This window comes from Muscardinus avellanarius (genome assembly GCF_963383645.1).
Source record: "Muscardinus avellanarius genome assembly, chromosome: 12".
NCBI classification, from domain to species: Eukaryota; Metazoa; Chordata; class Mammalia; order Rodentia; family Gliridae; genus Muscardinus; species Muscardinus avellanarius.
Window position 1 is genome coordinate 40,694,787 of NC_137798.1, and position 15,578 is coordinate 40,710,364.

At 41.7% G+C, this 15,578-nt stretch overlaps 1 protein-coding gene across 2 annotated transcripts in view; it reads left to right on the plus strand.

The window, feature by feature from the left end:
* Positions 1 to 1,179: 1,179 nt before the first annotated feature.
* The window catches only part of PRORP (protein only RNase P catalytic subunit), a gene marked incomplete at both ends in the record, with an annotated part of 112,583 nt that continues 98,184 nt past the window's right edge, over positions 1,180 to 15,578 (plus strand). The window contains 3 exons of one of the 2 annotated variants that reach the window (XM_080707510.1): positions 1,180 to 2,162; positions 4,186 to 4,233; positions 5,403 to 5,535. In XM_080707510.1, coding sequence (XP_080563636.1) covers positions 1,180 to 2,162; positions 4,186 to 4,233; positions 5,403 to 5,535 — 1,164 coding nt within the window. The remainder of the gene's footprint in view (positions 2,163 to 4,185; positions 4,234 to 5,402; positions 5,536 to 15,578) is intronic. The other variant, XM_080707511.1, reaches the window with a different exon arrangement.

The following is a 15,578-nucleotide window of genomic DNA, read 5'->3' on the forward strand; positions in this document are numbered from 1 at the left end:
TCGCGGCTGAAGGAGACGAGGTACGGTGGCTGCCAGGAGAACACGGAGCTCGCGCCACCGCGGGGAAACGTCAAAGAGGTGAAAAAGGGTCCTCCAGCAACAGGCGTCCCTAGCCTCACCAAACCCGGTTTTAAAGGCTAAGGAAGCCCAGGCGTGTATTTCTTCATCCCGGGCCCTTGGCGCGTGCGCACCACGTGATCGAGGGGTCCATTGAAGTGTCCGACTAGAGAGAAGTGCCTTTACAATTTTTTATTCGTTGACATAGAGTGCCTCACGGCCCCCTGAGCGTGAGGGCCGCTCCAGCAGCTGTCCCCACCGTCCTTCCCCCGCCGCCACTGAAAGCCTCAGAGCCGCTGAAACCGCGCGGCTGGTCCCCGGCGCCAGCGGCCGCCCGGCCACGCCCCGTCGGACCACGCCCCTCACGCGTGGCCACGCCCCTCGCCAACCCGCGTTAGGTCACGCCCTCGGCCCGGTCCGGCGCGGTGCATTGTGGGCCTCGTAGTTTCCGCCGCACTTCTGGTCACGCCGAGGTGAGTGCGGAGGTGAGTTTTTGAATGAAGTGAATTTCATTTGTCCACGACTGGTACTCGGTCGCCCTTCCTGGACCTCACTTCCTTCCCTGAGTCGTTGGCTCGCCGGACCCCCAACTCCCTGACCCCTCTACCCCGTTTAGTGAGTTGTGCGGCCTAGAAAGAAGCGTTATACCGGGAGAGCGCCCCTACACGTTAGCTCTTGTCGCTGTTGCTGCTAGTGGGGCTGTGGAAGGAATCTTAGATCTTAGTTCGGGTTTTTTACTTGGTTCGGTTTTTCCTCCCTTTTTCCTATAGGACCGTGCCTCTTTTCAGGACAGTTGTGAACCACGTGAGTCAAACTGATCTTGTCTCCTTATGCTTTTTCTTCAGGCTTTCCGACTAGAATGTAAAAGGCACCAGAGGATTCCCAGTCGGTCTCCAGGTTTAGAACTTGCTACCCGCCGATGTCATTGTTAAATGGAGAGAACTCACGTACTTGTGTTACTATTAAGTAGCTGCAAAAGCAGAACCTTGATTTATCTGTAAAGAAGAAACGGATAGCCTCCTTTTAGCTTCGATTCCCAATCCTACCCCTGCGCTCAATCCCAGACTTTTGCTGTAGGCGATTTTTTGGCCTCTCTCACACAGGTGCTGATCTCACTGTATAATGCCTTTTTGTTTGCCTGGTATTCGAAGCTTTCCTAAACTTTGGAAATGCAGCCCATGCCTTGGGCTAGGCCCAGGGTACCCTTCCCTCTCTCTCTTCCTCGAAGACTACTATGGCATCAGAAACCAACAGAGGTGGTTTTTTCTTAAAACGATGACTCCACAAAACACCAAAGCCATTGATACGCTGGTGGCCAAGGCCAGATATCTCAGGAAAGGAGACGAGAGCAGTAATAAGGAATCTCCTGATTCTCATTTTTTTGCAGCTGGAGCAGCTACAAAGAGATCACAAATGAATCCCCAGAATAAAGATCATCCCTTGCCTTCTGTGAAGACCGGTATTCAGCTCCCAGAAAAACCTTTGAATTCAGAGGAGTGGGATAAACTTAAAGAAGATTTCAAAGGAAAGAGAAATTTTGAAACCTTTATCAGTTCACAGATGGCTCACAACCATAGCTCGATAGATGTGGCTAAATCTCTGCTGGCATGGGTAGCAGCAAAAAACAATGGTGTTGTAGGCTATGATTTATTGGTCAAGTATTTGTATCTCTGCGTCTTCCATAAGCAGACATCAGAAGTTATTGATGTCTATGAAATCATGAAAGCCAGATACAAGAGGTTAGAATCTGGGGGTTACACTCTTCTCATCCAGGGATTAGTTTATTCAGATAAATGGAGAGATGCCTTACTGCTACTAGAAGACATTAAAAAAGTCATGACTCCTTCAGTAAAGAACTATGATGACTGTATCCAAGGAGCCCTCTTTCATAAAGATGTGAACACAGCTTGGAATTTGTATCAGGAATTGCTAGATCATAATCTTATTCCTTTGTTGAAAACTTTCAAAGCCTTCTTTGATTTTGGAAAAGACCTAAAGGATGATCACTATTCAAACAAACTACTAGACATTCTTTTCTATCTGAGAAATAATCAACTATATCCTGGGGAATCATTTGCACACAGTATAAAAAGTTGGTTTGAGAGGTAATTTTGATTTTTCTTTATATGTTTTCATTTTGAAACTATATGTATATATATATATATATATATATATATATATATATATATATATATATGTGTGTGTGTGTCTGGGGATGGAAGCCAGGGACATTGGATCTCCAAGCTACACTCTCTGCCCTATTTTTTATTCTTTATTTTGAAACGGTCTCACTAAGTTGTGGAGGGCTTCACTAAGTAGCTGAGGCTGTATGTGAACTGCGATCCTCCTGTCTCAGCCTCCTGAATGCTGGGATTACAAGCGTGTGCCACCACGCCTGGCTTGAAACTATACTTAAAAGTAGCTCCTTCTTATTGTTGTTGCTAAGAGCCATTCTATCCAGATTATTCTCTTTTTTTTCTGTCACTAGAAAGTAGAATGCCCCTGGGTTTAATCCTGCAGTACCAGACACACACACAAAAAAGCTAGCTTTGAGCAGGGCATGGTGGCGCACACTTGTAATCTCAGTACTTGGGAGGCTGAGACAGGAGGATCGTGCAGGTTCAAAGCGAGCCTCAGCAACTTACTGAGGGTCTCAGAAACTTAGTGAAACCTTGTTTCTAAATAATATATAAAATAGATCTGGGAGTGTAGCCCAGAGGTAGAAGGCCCCTGGGTTTCATCCCTAGTATACCACAAATATATGTGCGTGCTAGCTTTGGAGTAGAGTTTTAGAAAGGTAATTGCCAAAGGAATAAAAAAGTAGACTGGAGAGGGCTTAAGATTAAAAACAGGGATATCTATTTGGGTGCAATTTTAGGTTTGAGAGAAACAGGCAACAAGGTCCTGAATTAAGAACTGGGGAGGGGGAAAAGGCAATAGGAGTGATAGTAATATATATATAATATATATATATATTATATATATGAATAAATGATACATTGATTGAGCAAATAAATTAAAAATAGTTTTCTAATTATTCCAGTTAGGCTAGGCACTGTGGGTGTTTTGTGATATGAAATCCGTTTTAGCCAGGCATGGTGGCACATGCCTATAATCCCAGGACTTGGGAGGCTGAGACAGGAGGATCACAGGTTTGAGGATAGCCTCAACAAATAGTGACACTCATCAACTTAGTGAGACCCTGTTTCCAAATAAAAATAAAATAGGACTAAGGGTATAGCTCAGAGATAGAATGCTCCTGGTTTCCGTTCCAAGTATGACCAAAATAAATAAAACCTATTTTGATGGCAGGGCATGGTGGCCTCTGCTTTTAATCCTTATACTTGGGAAGCTGAGATAGGAGGAGTGCAAGTTTGAGGCTAACCAACCTCAGCAATTTAGCATGACGCTGTTTCAAAATAAAAAGGTTGGGGAGTGCAGCTCCTAGGTAGAACATCTCTGGATTCAAGCCCCAATGACAACTACAACAAAAATATCTTATTATATGGCATTCTGAACCTAATTAGGTGTGTCATACCTGACAACAGTGGTCTGTCTATAAGACAATAATCATATAAGAGGAAAGAAACTATTCTGAGCAGAAACAATCTCTGGCAGCTTGGTGGGGGTTAGAGTTGAGTTTGGTTTAGAGGTTACACTACTAAGTTTATCTGCTTATCTGTAGCTCCAGTGAAGGTAAATTTAGACTTGAAGAAGCTGAGGTTTGGATGGCAGGTAGCGAAGCAAAGGGAAGGAGATACAGAGTAGGGTACCATCTGCTCCATAGCCCAATCACAATGTATTAACTGCTCAGTAAACCCTTCTAGGGAAGTGTCCTGAACCTTTCAGAGCTCTTGCTTATAAAAGAGTTTGTTTTTTTAGTGAAAGCACAACCAGGCGTTGTGGCACACGCTTGTAATCCTCGTGCTTGGGAGGCAGAGACAGGAGGATCGCATTGGTTCGCAGCCAGCCTTGTTGGCTTAAGAGACCCTGTTTCCAAATAAAAAAAATATAAAATAGGTCTGGGAGTGTAGCTTTCACCAGACCTATTTTAGGTCTGGTGGTTAGCTTTCACTTCATTAGGAATCTAACTTCCTCATGATTTGATTTTGTAATCCTTTTTTATAGTATTCCTGGAAAACAGTGGAAAGGACAATTCACCACAATCCAGAAAAGGTAAAGGCTAATATTTGGTTTGTTTTTAACTGATTTGATTTGGATTTAGTAGGTTTTATTGGTATTTGATTTTAAAACATAGCAGAATACCTTAGGATAATAAAGAGTTTGTAATTAGAGTACCTAGGGAAAAAATTATGTTTCACATACAGAGACTTTACAGTGCTTAAGATGTTTTCCTTTTCTGTTGACATTATGAAACTGTGTGAAACCTTAGAGATATTAGCACCTAGAGATTTAGGATCTAGTTGTGTTTTAGGAATTACTTAAAAACGTCATCTAAGTGCTCGGAAATGTACTCTCTTGGGTTTTCTGGCACACTAATATGTAGTATTTTCATGTTCACAAAAAAATCAGATTCATGTGATGATCACAAGGGTTTTTGTTTTTGGTGGAACTATGGCTTGAACCCAGGGGCATTCTACCTCTGAGCTACATCCCCAGCTCTATTTATTTATTTGTTTGTTTGTTTGTTTATTTATTTATTTATTTATTTATTTATTTATTTATGGTGGTACTGGGGTTCCTGGAAACCCTTCTACTTCCAGGCTACATTCCCAGACCTTTTTTTTTTTTTTTAATTTGGAAACAGGGTCTCTTAAGCCAGCAAGGCTGGCTGTGAACCAGCACAATCCTCCTGTCTCCGCCTCCCAAGCAGGAGGATTACAAGCGTGCGCCACAATGCCTGGCTCAGCTCTATTTTTTATTCTTGGTTTTGAAATAGGGTCTCATTAAATTGCAGAGGGTCTCACTAAGTAGCTGAGGCTGGCTGCAAACTTGTGATCCTCCTGCGTCAGCCTCCCAAGTACTGGGATTACAAATGTGTGCCACCATGCCCAGCGATCACAAGGTTGTTTTTTTTTTTTTTTTTTTTTGGTGGTACTGGGGTTCCTGGAAGCCCTTCTACCTCTGGGCTACACTCCCAGACCTATTTTATATTTTTGAAACAGGGTCTCTTACGCCAGCGTGGCTGGCTTTGAACCTGCGCGATCCTCCTGTCTCCGCCTCCCAAGCACGAGGATTACAAGCGTGCGCCACCACGCCCGGCATTGATCACAAGGTTTTAATATTCTTTCTTAGTACCTTTTGGTTTTCTTGTTTCTTAGAATTATTTATTTTAGAAAAAGTTATTTTTGGGGCATTTCTTAACATAAAAATTTTAATTACAGTGGTCACTGTTCAGGCTGTGGAAAAACCATCGAGTCTATTCATCTGAGTCCAGAAGAGTATGAATTTCTCAAGGAAAAAATCATAAAGGATGTAATAGTTGCAGGTGACCAATACAGAAAGACAACACCTCAGGTGAGTATAACAGGCTTTATTGCAGTTTTGGATTGCTTATCTAAGTCAGAGGCCAGCAACTTTTTTCTGTAAAGGCTAAATAGTAAATATTTTAGGCTTATAAGTGGTACAGTCTCTGTTGCAACTTTTCAGTTCTGTTGTTGTAGTTAAAACAGCCATAGACAATATATGAATAAATGTGGCTGTGTTCTATTAAAACTGTTCATGAAAATAGTATACTAACCCAGGTGTGGTGGTACACACTTATTATCCCAGTATTTGGGAAGCTGAGTCAGGAGGATTGCAGGTTCAAGGCCAGTGTTACCTACTTAGTGAGGCCCTCTGCAACTTAATGAGACCCTGTTTCAAAATAAAGGATGAAAAATAGGGCTGGAGGTATAGCTTGGAGGTAGAATGCTCTAGGTTCAGTACTTAGTACAGCAAAAAAACAGTAGGCTGAATTTAGCATATGACCACACTTACCATCTATCTTGGCCAATATTCTTATTGCAGTAGTCCAAAACAACTGACCACACAACTCAGAGGAAGGTAGGTTTATTTGTTCATAGTTTTTGGAGATTTCAGGGTTCAGTCCCTGTCAGGCCAGGTCTGTGGAGCTCAGGGCATGTTAGCAGGAAGTAGAGGGAGAAAGCAGGGCTCTGCTCTCACATGGTGAAAGCTAGAAGCAAAGGAGGAAAGACCTAGAATTCCCAAGGCCACACCCTTTGGGGCCCCTCCTTAGCAACCAACTCCCACTTTCAATGTTGCTATTTGTTTCTGTGAGAGATAGGGGAACTTTCTAAATTCAAAACATTACACCATCATCTTCCAGAGATAATTTTAAAATCTCATAGAATAATTAGATTAAACTATCATCTATTCTATTCTATTGAAGTCAGTCCTGTTACATCTAAACTTAGTTAATATGCAAGTGAATTAAAAGACAGATGCTAGCCAGGTATAGTACACATGCCTATAACCCCAGTACATGGGAGGCCTGAGACTTGGAGGCTAAAACTTGGGAGTTTGAGGCCAGCCTCAGCAACTTAGCAAGGCCCTCATTAACCTAGCTGGACCCTGTTTCAAAATAAAAAAATAAAATAAAATAGAGCTGGCGGGGTAGCTCAGAAGTAGAGTGCCCTTGGGTTTAATCTCCAGGAACAACAACAAAATACTTATCCTTTAAGTGTTTTCAGAAAACTATGTTTAGTAAACTATGAAAACATAATAGCGTGTTCTCATAACTTTTCTAGTCAAAACCGTTTATGGCAAGTTGATGAAATTAAAATTATATTGTGTGTGTGTGCGTGTGTGTGTGTGTGTGTGTGTGTGTGTGTGTTACTGAGGTTTGAACCCAGAGGCATTCTATCCAGGAGCTATATCTCCAGCCTTTCTTTCTTTTTTCTTTCTTTTTCTTTCTTTTTTTTTTTTTTTTTTTTTTTAATGGTATTGGGTCTGAAAACCTATTTAAAAAAAAAAAAAGCCAGATGTGGTGGCACACACTTGTATTCCCAGTATTTGGGAGGCTGAGACAGGAGGATCATGGTTCGAAGACAGCCTCAGCTACTACTTAGTGAGGCCCTTTGCAACTCAGTGAGACCCTGTTTCAAAATAAAAATAAAATTGGGCTTGTGGGGGGGGGGTGTAATAGCTCGGAGGTAGAATGCCCCAGCATCACAAAAACAAAACCAAAATAAATAAATAAATCTTTATTTAAAAAAACAAAATCTCCCAGGAATGGTGGTATATGCTTATATTTCCAATACCTAGAAGGCTGAGAAAGGAGAATCACTGGTTTGAGGCCAGCCACAGCAACTTAGACCTCAGCAATTTAGACCTTGTTTCTAAAAAATAAATAGGTCTGACAGTGTAGCTCGGAGGTAGAAGGCCCCTGGGTTCAATCACCAGTACCAAAAGGGATAAAAATAATAATAATAATAAAAATCCTCTGGAAGTAGAATCCAGGTATTAGTGATCTAACTTTTTCTCTCCTTCCCTCCTCTCCCCTTCCTTCCTACCTTGCTTTCTTTCATAGTACTGGGGATTGAACCCAGGTTCATTCTACCTTCAAGCTATACCCCCAGCTCTATTTTTTTTTTTTTTTTTTTTGTGGTACTGAGGGTGGAACCCAGAGGCTTTCTACCTCCGGGCTATACTCCCAGACCTATTTTCTATTTTATTTGGAAACAGGGTCTCACTAAGTTGCTGAGAGCCTCACTAAGTAGCTGAGGCTGGCTTCAAACCTGTGCGATCCTCCTGTCTCAGCCTCCCAAGTGCGGGGATTACAAGCGTGCACCACCACGCCCGGCTGCCCCCAGCTCTATTTTATTTTTATTTTGAAATAGAATCTTGCTAGGTTGATGAGAGTCACTACTTGTTAAAGCTGTCCTTGAACCTGTGATCCTCCTGTCTCAGCCTCCCAAGTACTGGAATTACAAGTGTGTGCCACCACGCCTGGCTACATATCAGTAATTTTTAGAAAACTCCACAAGCTATTTTTATTTTTTTAATTTTTAATTTTTTTATTTTTTGTGTACCAGAGGTAGAACCCAGAGGCTTTCTACCTCTGGGTTATACTCCCACACTATTTTTTAATATTTTATTTGGAAACAGGGTCTCACTAAGTTGCTGAGAGCCTCAGTAAGTAGCTGAGGCTGGCTTTGAACCTGCGCAATCCTCCTGTCTCAGCCTTCCAAGCGCGGGGATTACAAGTGTGCGCCACCACGCTCGGCTTTCCCCAAGTTATTTTAACCAACAGGTAGGGTTGAAAACCACCTTTTCATAGGGAGCCATGTGATTTACGTTGTTTTGAACAAGAGAGTACTATAGGAAGCAACACAAGGGAATGGAGTAGCTTCTCTGTAGCATCACTGGACCTTTAAGCTTGTTATTCCTCTCCTCCCCACTCAGCTCAAGCTCATGATATTCATACCAAGGGGTGGCAAATGTGCTCTTTAAAGGATCAAACTTAAGTATTTTAGGCTTGCAGGCCACCTGGTCTCTTTTATACCTACTCAGTTCTGCAGGATAAATGTGGCCATATGTAATACATATCTAGATGAGTATGTCTGTTTTCCAATAAAATTTTATTTACAAAAATAAGTAGCGGGCAGAATTCCATCTAGGTTGATGAGAGCCTCACTACTTGCTGAGGCTGTCTTTAAATCTACAGTCCTCCTGTCTCAGCCTCCCAAACACTGGGATTACAAGTGTGCGCTACCACTCCTGGCTTGATTTATATTTGACGTACATTAAATTGCACACAGTTAAAATGTTTAACCTGATGAATTTTGTTGTATGTATTTATCTGTGGACCTGTCACAACAGTCAAGATAGTTAGCATATCTGTTAACCCCCCAAATTTCCCTGTGTTGATGAAAGAAGTACCTCCAGAAGAGAGTCCTGAGGAGTTGTCAGAGATAAGAGAGCGTGTGACAGAAAAGGCCAGCAGAGGCACAGAGATTTATTTAGGAAAGCAAGGAATACACGTTCAAGGAAGAGTGCAGGCCATCTCAAGAGAGAGAAATGTATTGTTAGGATCCCCAGCTCTTTTTTCAAAAAATTTTTTTTCAGTACCAGGGATGAAACCTAGGGGCATTCTACTTCTGAGCTATCCCCCCGGCCCTATTTTTTATTATTTATTTTGAAACAGAGTCTCACTGAGTTGCAAAGGGCCTCACTAAGTACTCTCTGAGGCTGTCTTCAAACCACGAACCTCCTGTCTCAGCCTCCCGAACGCTTACAAGTGTGTGCCACCACGCCCAGCTCCTTTTCAATTTTGAAGTACGGTCTTGCTAAGTTGCTGAGGGTCTCACTAAGTGCCTGAGGCTAGCCTTGACCCTGCGATCTTCATGCCTCAGCCTCCCAAGTACTGAAATTACAAGTGTGTGCTGCCATACCCTGCTCAAAGTATCTTTTTATGTGCTGGTCATACAAATTTTCTTTTTTGGTGAAGTGTTCTTTAGACCTTTTACCCACCTTAAAAATTGGGTTGTGTTCTTTTTGAATTAAGAGTTGTTTATAGGGCTAAGGGTTTAGCTTAGTGGTAGAACACTTGTCTATCTTGCACAAGGTCTAGGGCTTAATCCCCAGAACATGCAAAAAAAATTTATTTACATATTTTATTATATTTATTTATAATAAATAAATGGCACTGGGGATTGAACCCAGGGTCATTCTACCTCCAACCTACATCCCTAGCCTTTTTTATTTTTGTTTTGAAACAAGAGTCTTTCTAGTCTTGCTGAAAGTCTACGTACATTGCTGAGGCTGTTTTTGAACCTGCTATCTCAGCTACCCAACTACTGGGATTACAGGCGTGTGCCACCACACCTGGCTCCCAAATGATTATAAAGTGCAACTGGAGTCAAAAACAACAGATTATAATGTGAGATTTTGAAGAAACTGAATATATGGCAGCTTCTTTTTTGTGGGATAATTTTGGGAGAAAAATCGTTTATAGAAGTACTGCAGTTTTGAACATTTATTTACTGTAGTTAGACAACCTACCCAGCAGATGGCAGTACTGTAACATAAATTTATTCTAGGTTACAGCCAGTTTAAAAGATTGGGTGAGGTTTTTATTTGTTGTTTGTTGTTTTTGTTTGTTTGTTTGTTTGTGCAGTACTGGGATGGAACCCAGTGGCATTGTACCTCCAAGCTACACCCCAGCCCTATTTTTTGTTCTTTTAATTTTTGAAACAGGGTCTCACTGAGTTGCAAAGGCTGTTTGCAAACTGTGATCCTCTGGTCCCAGCCTCTCCAATGCTGGGATTACAAGTGTGCACCACAATGCCCATCTTGGGTGAGCTTTGAAACTGAAAGATATCCATGTCATTTAGGTTTAAATTAGGTTAATGATGAACAGGGAGGCTGAGACAGGAGGATCATAGGTTCATGGCCAGTCTCTACAACTTAGTGAGGCTCTTCGCAACTTCTTGAGACCCTGTTTCAAAACTAAAAGAATTACACTTGTAATCCCAGTACTTGGGAAACTGAGATGGGAGGATCAAAGTTTGCGGCCAGCTTCATCTACTTAGTGAACTGAAGTGAGAAGCTGTTTCAAAATAAAGAATAAAAATTAGGGCTGGGGGTGTAGTTCAGAGATAGAATGCCTCTGGGTTCCATCCCCAGTACCGCAGGGGGAAAAAAAATAATAAAAGAAAAGAATAAAATAGGGCTGAAAGTGTAGCTCGGAGGTAGAATGCCCCTGGGTTCTATCCCCAGGACCACAGGGAAAACAAAATTAGATTAATGCTGTTACGGTTTGAGAATATGTTACGGTTTGGGGAAACTGTCCCTGAGGACCCCTATTAGGGTTCCGGACACAATTTCCCTCAAACCACAGAAAAAAAAAACCCAAACAGAAAAAGCGCGGGTTCTTGTCCTGAGCTAAGGATAAATACACATTAGCCCGGACTCTTGCTGAAGATTTTTTATTTTTTTGGTGGTACTGGGGTTCCTGGAAGCCCTTCTGACTCTGGGCTACACTCCCAGACCTATTTTATACTTTTTTTTATGTGGAAACAGGGTCTCTTAAGCCAGCGCTGTGGCTGGCTTGGAACCTGCGCGATCCTCCTGCCTTTGCTTCCCAAGCGCGGGGATTACAAGCGTGCGCCACCACGCCCGGCGTTGCTGAAGATTTAAAGAAGTTTATTAAAAAGATAGAAATACAGAAGATAGTTACAGCCTCATGCCAAAATGGCATGGGGAGGTGGTTCGAGTGAATGTCCCAGCACCAAAGATACAACATGTGGACCAGACCTTTTATACCCATGACCTCCATCTTGTTTACGTAATTCTGACCTAGTAAACGTCCCTGTAAGGTTCCTCCCCTTACCTTGTAAGGTACCCCCCACAAGGTGTCTTTCTCAAGGGTCCATCCCCTCCTCCCATCCTAGCTAGATTATTATGTAGATCTATCTTTAGAAAGAGGAAGTCCTAGCTCCCCTCTCCTATGGACTTGCTAATCACCTTTAGCTAAGTCAAATTAAGTTTCAATAGTTGTTTGCTTCCTGACTGAGAAACCAAGACCAAGTCTTCCTTTCCCCAGGTCTGCCATTTTGACACAATTATTTTTGAAATATATCTATTAATAGTCAGAGCTTTCTCAAATCTTCCCAAGCCATTCCCAACACTGGTACAAAAGCTATGTGAATTTAAAGTGAACAAAGAACTCCAAATAAGATGTGTCTACTACTTGAACTATAGTGAAGATCAAAATGTGGACTTAGAGCTGGGTTTTTTGTTAATTTTCCTTTTTTTTTTTCATTCAACTGCTCAGATAAATACTCAATTTTTAAAATTCTTTTTATTAGGGAAAATTTCAAACATGTAAAATTAAAGAGGCTAGTAAAATGGAACCCACCTTTAGTTATTATGAACTCTTTTTTCATTTATACTTCCTCCACCAAGTCCTCCTTTGCTTCTCAGATTTATTATTTATTTTTATTTTATTTTATTTTTGTAGCACTGGGGATTGAACCTGGGGACATTCTACCACTGAGCTAATATCTTCAGCCCAATTTTTTATTTTATTTTATATTTATTTATTTATTTATTTTGCGGTACTGGGGATGGAACTTAGAGGCATTCTAACTCCAAGCGACACTGCCAGCCCTATTTTTTATTCTTTATTTTGAAACCGGGTCTCACTACCACGCCCTGCTTTTTTATTTTTTATTTTTGAAGCAGGAACTCACTAAATTTGCTGAGGCTGACCTCAAACTTGTAGTTCTCCTATTTTTTGTTGTTGTTGTTGTTGTTTTTGGTGGTATTGGGGTTCCTGGAAACCCTTCAACCTCCGGGATACACTCCCAGACCTATTTTATAATTTTTTAAATTTGGAAACAGGGTCTCTTAAGCCAGCATGGCTGGCTTCGAACCTGCGCGATCCTCCTGTCTCCGCCTCCCAAGCATGGGGGTTACAAGTGTGCGCCACTATGCCCGGCGTAGTTCTTCTATTTTAATACATATTTTAAAGTTTCTCAGAGTACTTTTCTAAACCAGAAAATATATAAACCTACATAAAACAAAAGCAATATAGAGTCCTCTTTTTTTTTTTTTTTTGTAGTGGGGATTGAACCTAGGGGCATCCTACCTCCAAGCCGCACTCCCAGCTTTTTTATTTTTTTGTTTTGAAACTGTCTGCCTAAGTTGCTGAGGCTGGCCTTGAACCTGCGACCCTCCTATCTCAGTCTCTCAAGTACTGGGATTACAGATGTGCTTGATCATCACACTTGGCTTGATTTCAGACCCTTTTGAATTTTTAAAAATTATTGAACAAGCCGGGCGTGGTGGCGCACGCTTGTAATCCCCGCACTTGGGAGGCTGAGACAGGAGGATTGCACGGGTTCGAAGCCAGGCTCAGCTACTTAGTGAGATCCAAATAAAATAGAAAACAGGCCTGGGAGTATAGCCTGGAGGGAGAAAGCCTCTGGGTTCCACCCCCAGTACCACCAAAAAATAAATAAATAAAAATAAAATAAAATAAATAAAATTATTGAACAACTGGCCATGATGACAAACACTTGTAATCCCAGTACTTGGGAGGCAGAGATAGGAGGATCATAGGTTTGCAGCTAGCCTCAGCTACTTAGTGAGGCCCTCTACAATTTAGTGAGACCCTGTTTCAAAATAAAGAATAAAAAATAGTGTGTAGGGGGTGTAGTTCGGAGGTCAAATGCCCCATCCCAGAACCCCCCCCACACAAAAAAGGTTATCAGTGAGAAGATTAGCATTGTATATTTTTGCAATCCTTTTATATGTGACTTAATAGAAAACAGATTTTTTTTTCTTTTTTGATGAAACAACTTATGTTTAGAATTAGCCAGCTGCACTCAGAAAACCCTCCTTTCATTGGTAGCATCCAAAGCATCATTGTCAGGAGACAGACAAGCACGCCTTCCTCACCACAGCGGTCGTGGTCAGGATATTGATGCCGTCCATGTCACTGTCATAGAGCTTCTTCTCGCTTCTGGTGTTGTTGGCCTTGACATCCACTGTGAGCACTAATGCCTGTGTTCTTCTCCCTGACCGTATCAGAAGGCAGTGGAGTTCAATAATGGCAGAGTGGTCAAGCTTAATTCTCTTCGAGGATATTTGTTCTGCCTTGTGGACTGAAGTGTCTTGGGCTGCCAGAATATAGGTGATGGACAGATCTTTTCCCTTTTTTCTTTTTTCGTGTGGCTACAGGTACCTTTTAACACTGCTTCTTGGCCTTCAGTCTTATTTTTGAGTTGGGCCTGGTGGCACATACCTGTAACCTAAGTACCTGGGAGGCTGAGACAAGAGGATCGCAGGTTCGAGGACAGCCTCTGTAAGTAGTGAGACTCTCATCAGCCTAGTGAAACCCTATTTCTAAATAAATATAAAATGGTCTGCGGTGTAGCTGGGAGGTAGAATGCCCCTGGGTTGAATCCCCAGTATTAAGCAAAAACAACAAAAACCTCATCTTTGGATTCAGGTGCAAGAAGCAGGGTTTCCTATTACTTTATTAATTATTTATTTTTATTTTATTTATTTATTTTATTTTATTGGTGCATTGTATTCCTACATCATAATGGGGTAAAAAACTTGTGTGGATATACATGTACACATTGCCCATTTAGCCCCTACCCAATTCCCACCCCATTCCCTTCCCATCCCTCCTTCCCAATCTTGGCTTAGTGGTTGACTTTGATGTGCTTAAGTACATTGTGTGCTTTAGAGAATTTCCTTCTTCCCCCCTCCCTATTTATTTATTTATTTATTTATTTGCGGTACTGGGGATTGAACTCAAGGGCATCCTGTCTCTGAGCTACACATGCACCCTACTCTATTTTTTTATTTTGAAACAGAGTCTCACTAAATTATTGAGTGAGGACCTTGCTAAGTTGCTAAGGCTGGTCTCGAACCTGAACTCCTCCGCTCAGTGTCCCAAGTACTGGGATTACAGACAAGGGCCACCACAACCGGCTTCCTGCTGTTTCATTTTCAGTGCTGTGTTGGCGAAAAGTGTTGACAGCTGGATTTCTAGATCTGTTTCTGTGTCATCTGTTATGTATATTGTTTTAGTTAAAGCGTATGGAGAAAATGAAGGCTCCCAGAGATAGAGTAGGGAAAGCAAGGACTGTTTTCTTGGCACTTCCATACAGTAGGGTTATTCTACTTTGATACTATATCAGTACTTGCCTGTACACTTGTGAGTAAATGGGAGTGTGTAACACATCTTCATGTTATGAAAATAGTTTTAAGGAACCCCTGAGACAATCTTGAGAATACTTAAGGTCCTTGAACCACAGTTTTAGAGAATGCATGATGTTAGATGTAGTTTTCTTTTTCTTTTCTTTTTTTTTTTTTTTTTTTTTTGTGGTCGCACTGGGGATTGAACCCAGAGGCATTTTACCTCTGAGCTAAACAACCCCCAGCCAGATTTTATTCCTTATTTGGAAATAGGGTCTCACTAAGTTGCAGAGGGCCTCGCCAAGTTGTCAAGGCTGGGTTTGAACCCACGATTGTCTTGTCTCAGCCTCCCAAGTACTGGGATTACAAGCATGAGCCACCATACCCTGCTTATAGTTTTCTTTTTCTCTCTGTTTTAAAAAGTTAAGATTATGCCAAATGAGATCAGCTGGTCACAAAAAAATGGTCCTGTTTTCCCTCATATATGGAAACTAGGGAGAAGTTGAGCTACAAAAGGGACTCCAGAGCCAGGTGTGGCACCCACAGTACTGATTCAAGTACTGATCCCAGTACTTGGGAGGTTGAGACAGGAGGATCACAGGTTTGAGGACAGCCTCAGCAAGTAGTGAGACTCTTTATCAATCTAGCAAGACCCTGTTTCAAAATTTAAAAAAAATAGGACAGTCATGGTGGCACACGCTTGTAATCCCAGCATTTGGGAGGTTGAGACAGGAGGATCTTGGTTCATGGACAGCCTCAGCTACTTAGTGAGGCCCTCGGCAACTTAGTGATACCCTGTTTCAAAATAAAGAATAAAAAACAGGGCAGGGGGTATAACTTGGAGGTTGAATGCCCCTGGATTCCATCCCCAGACCCGCTAAATAAATAAATAAATAAATAGT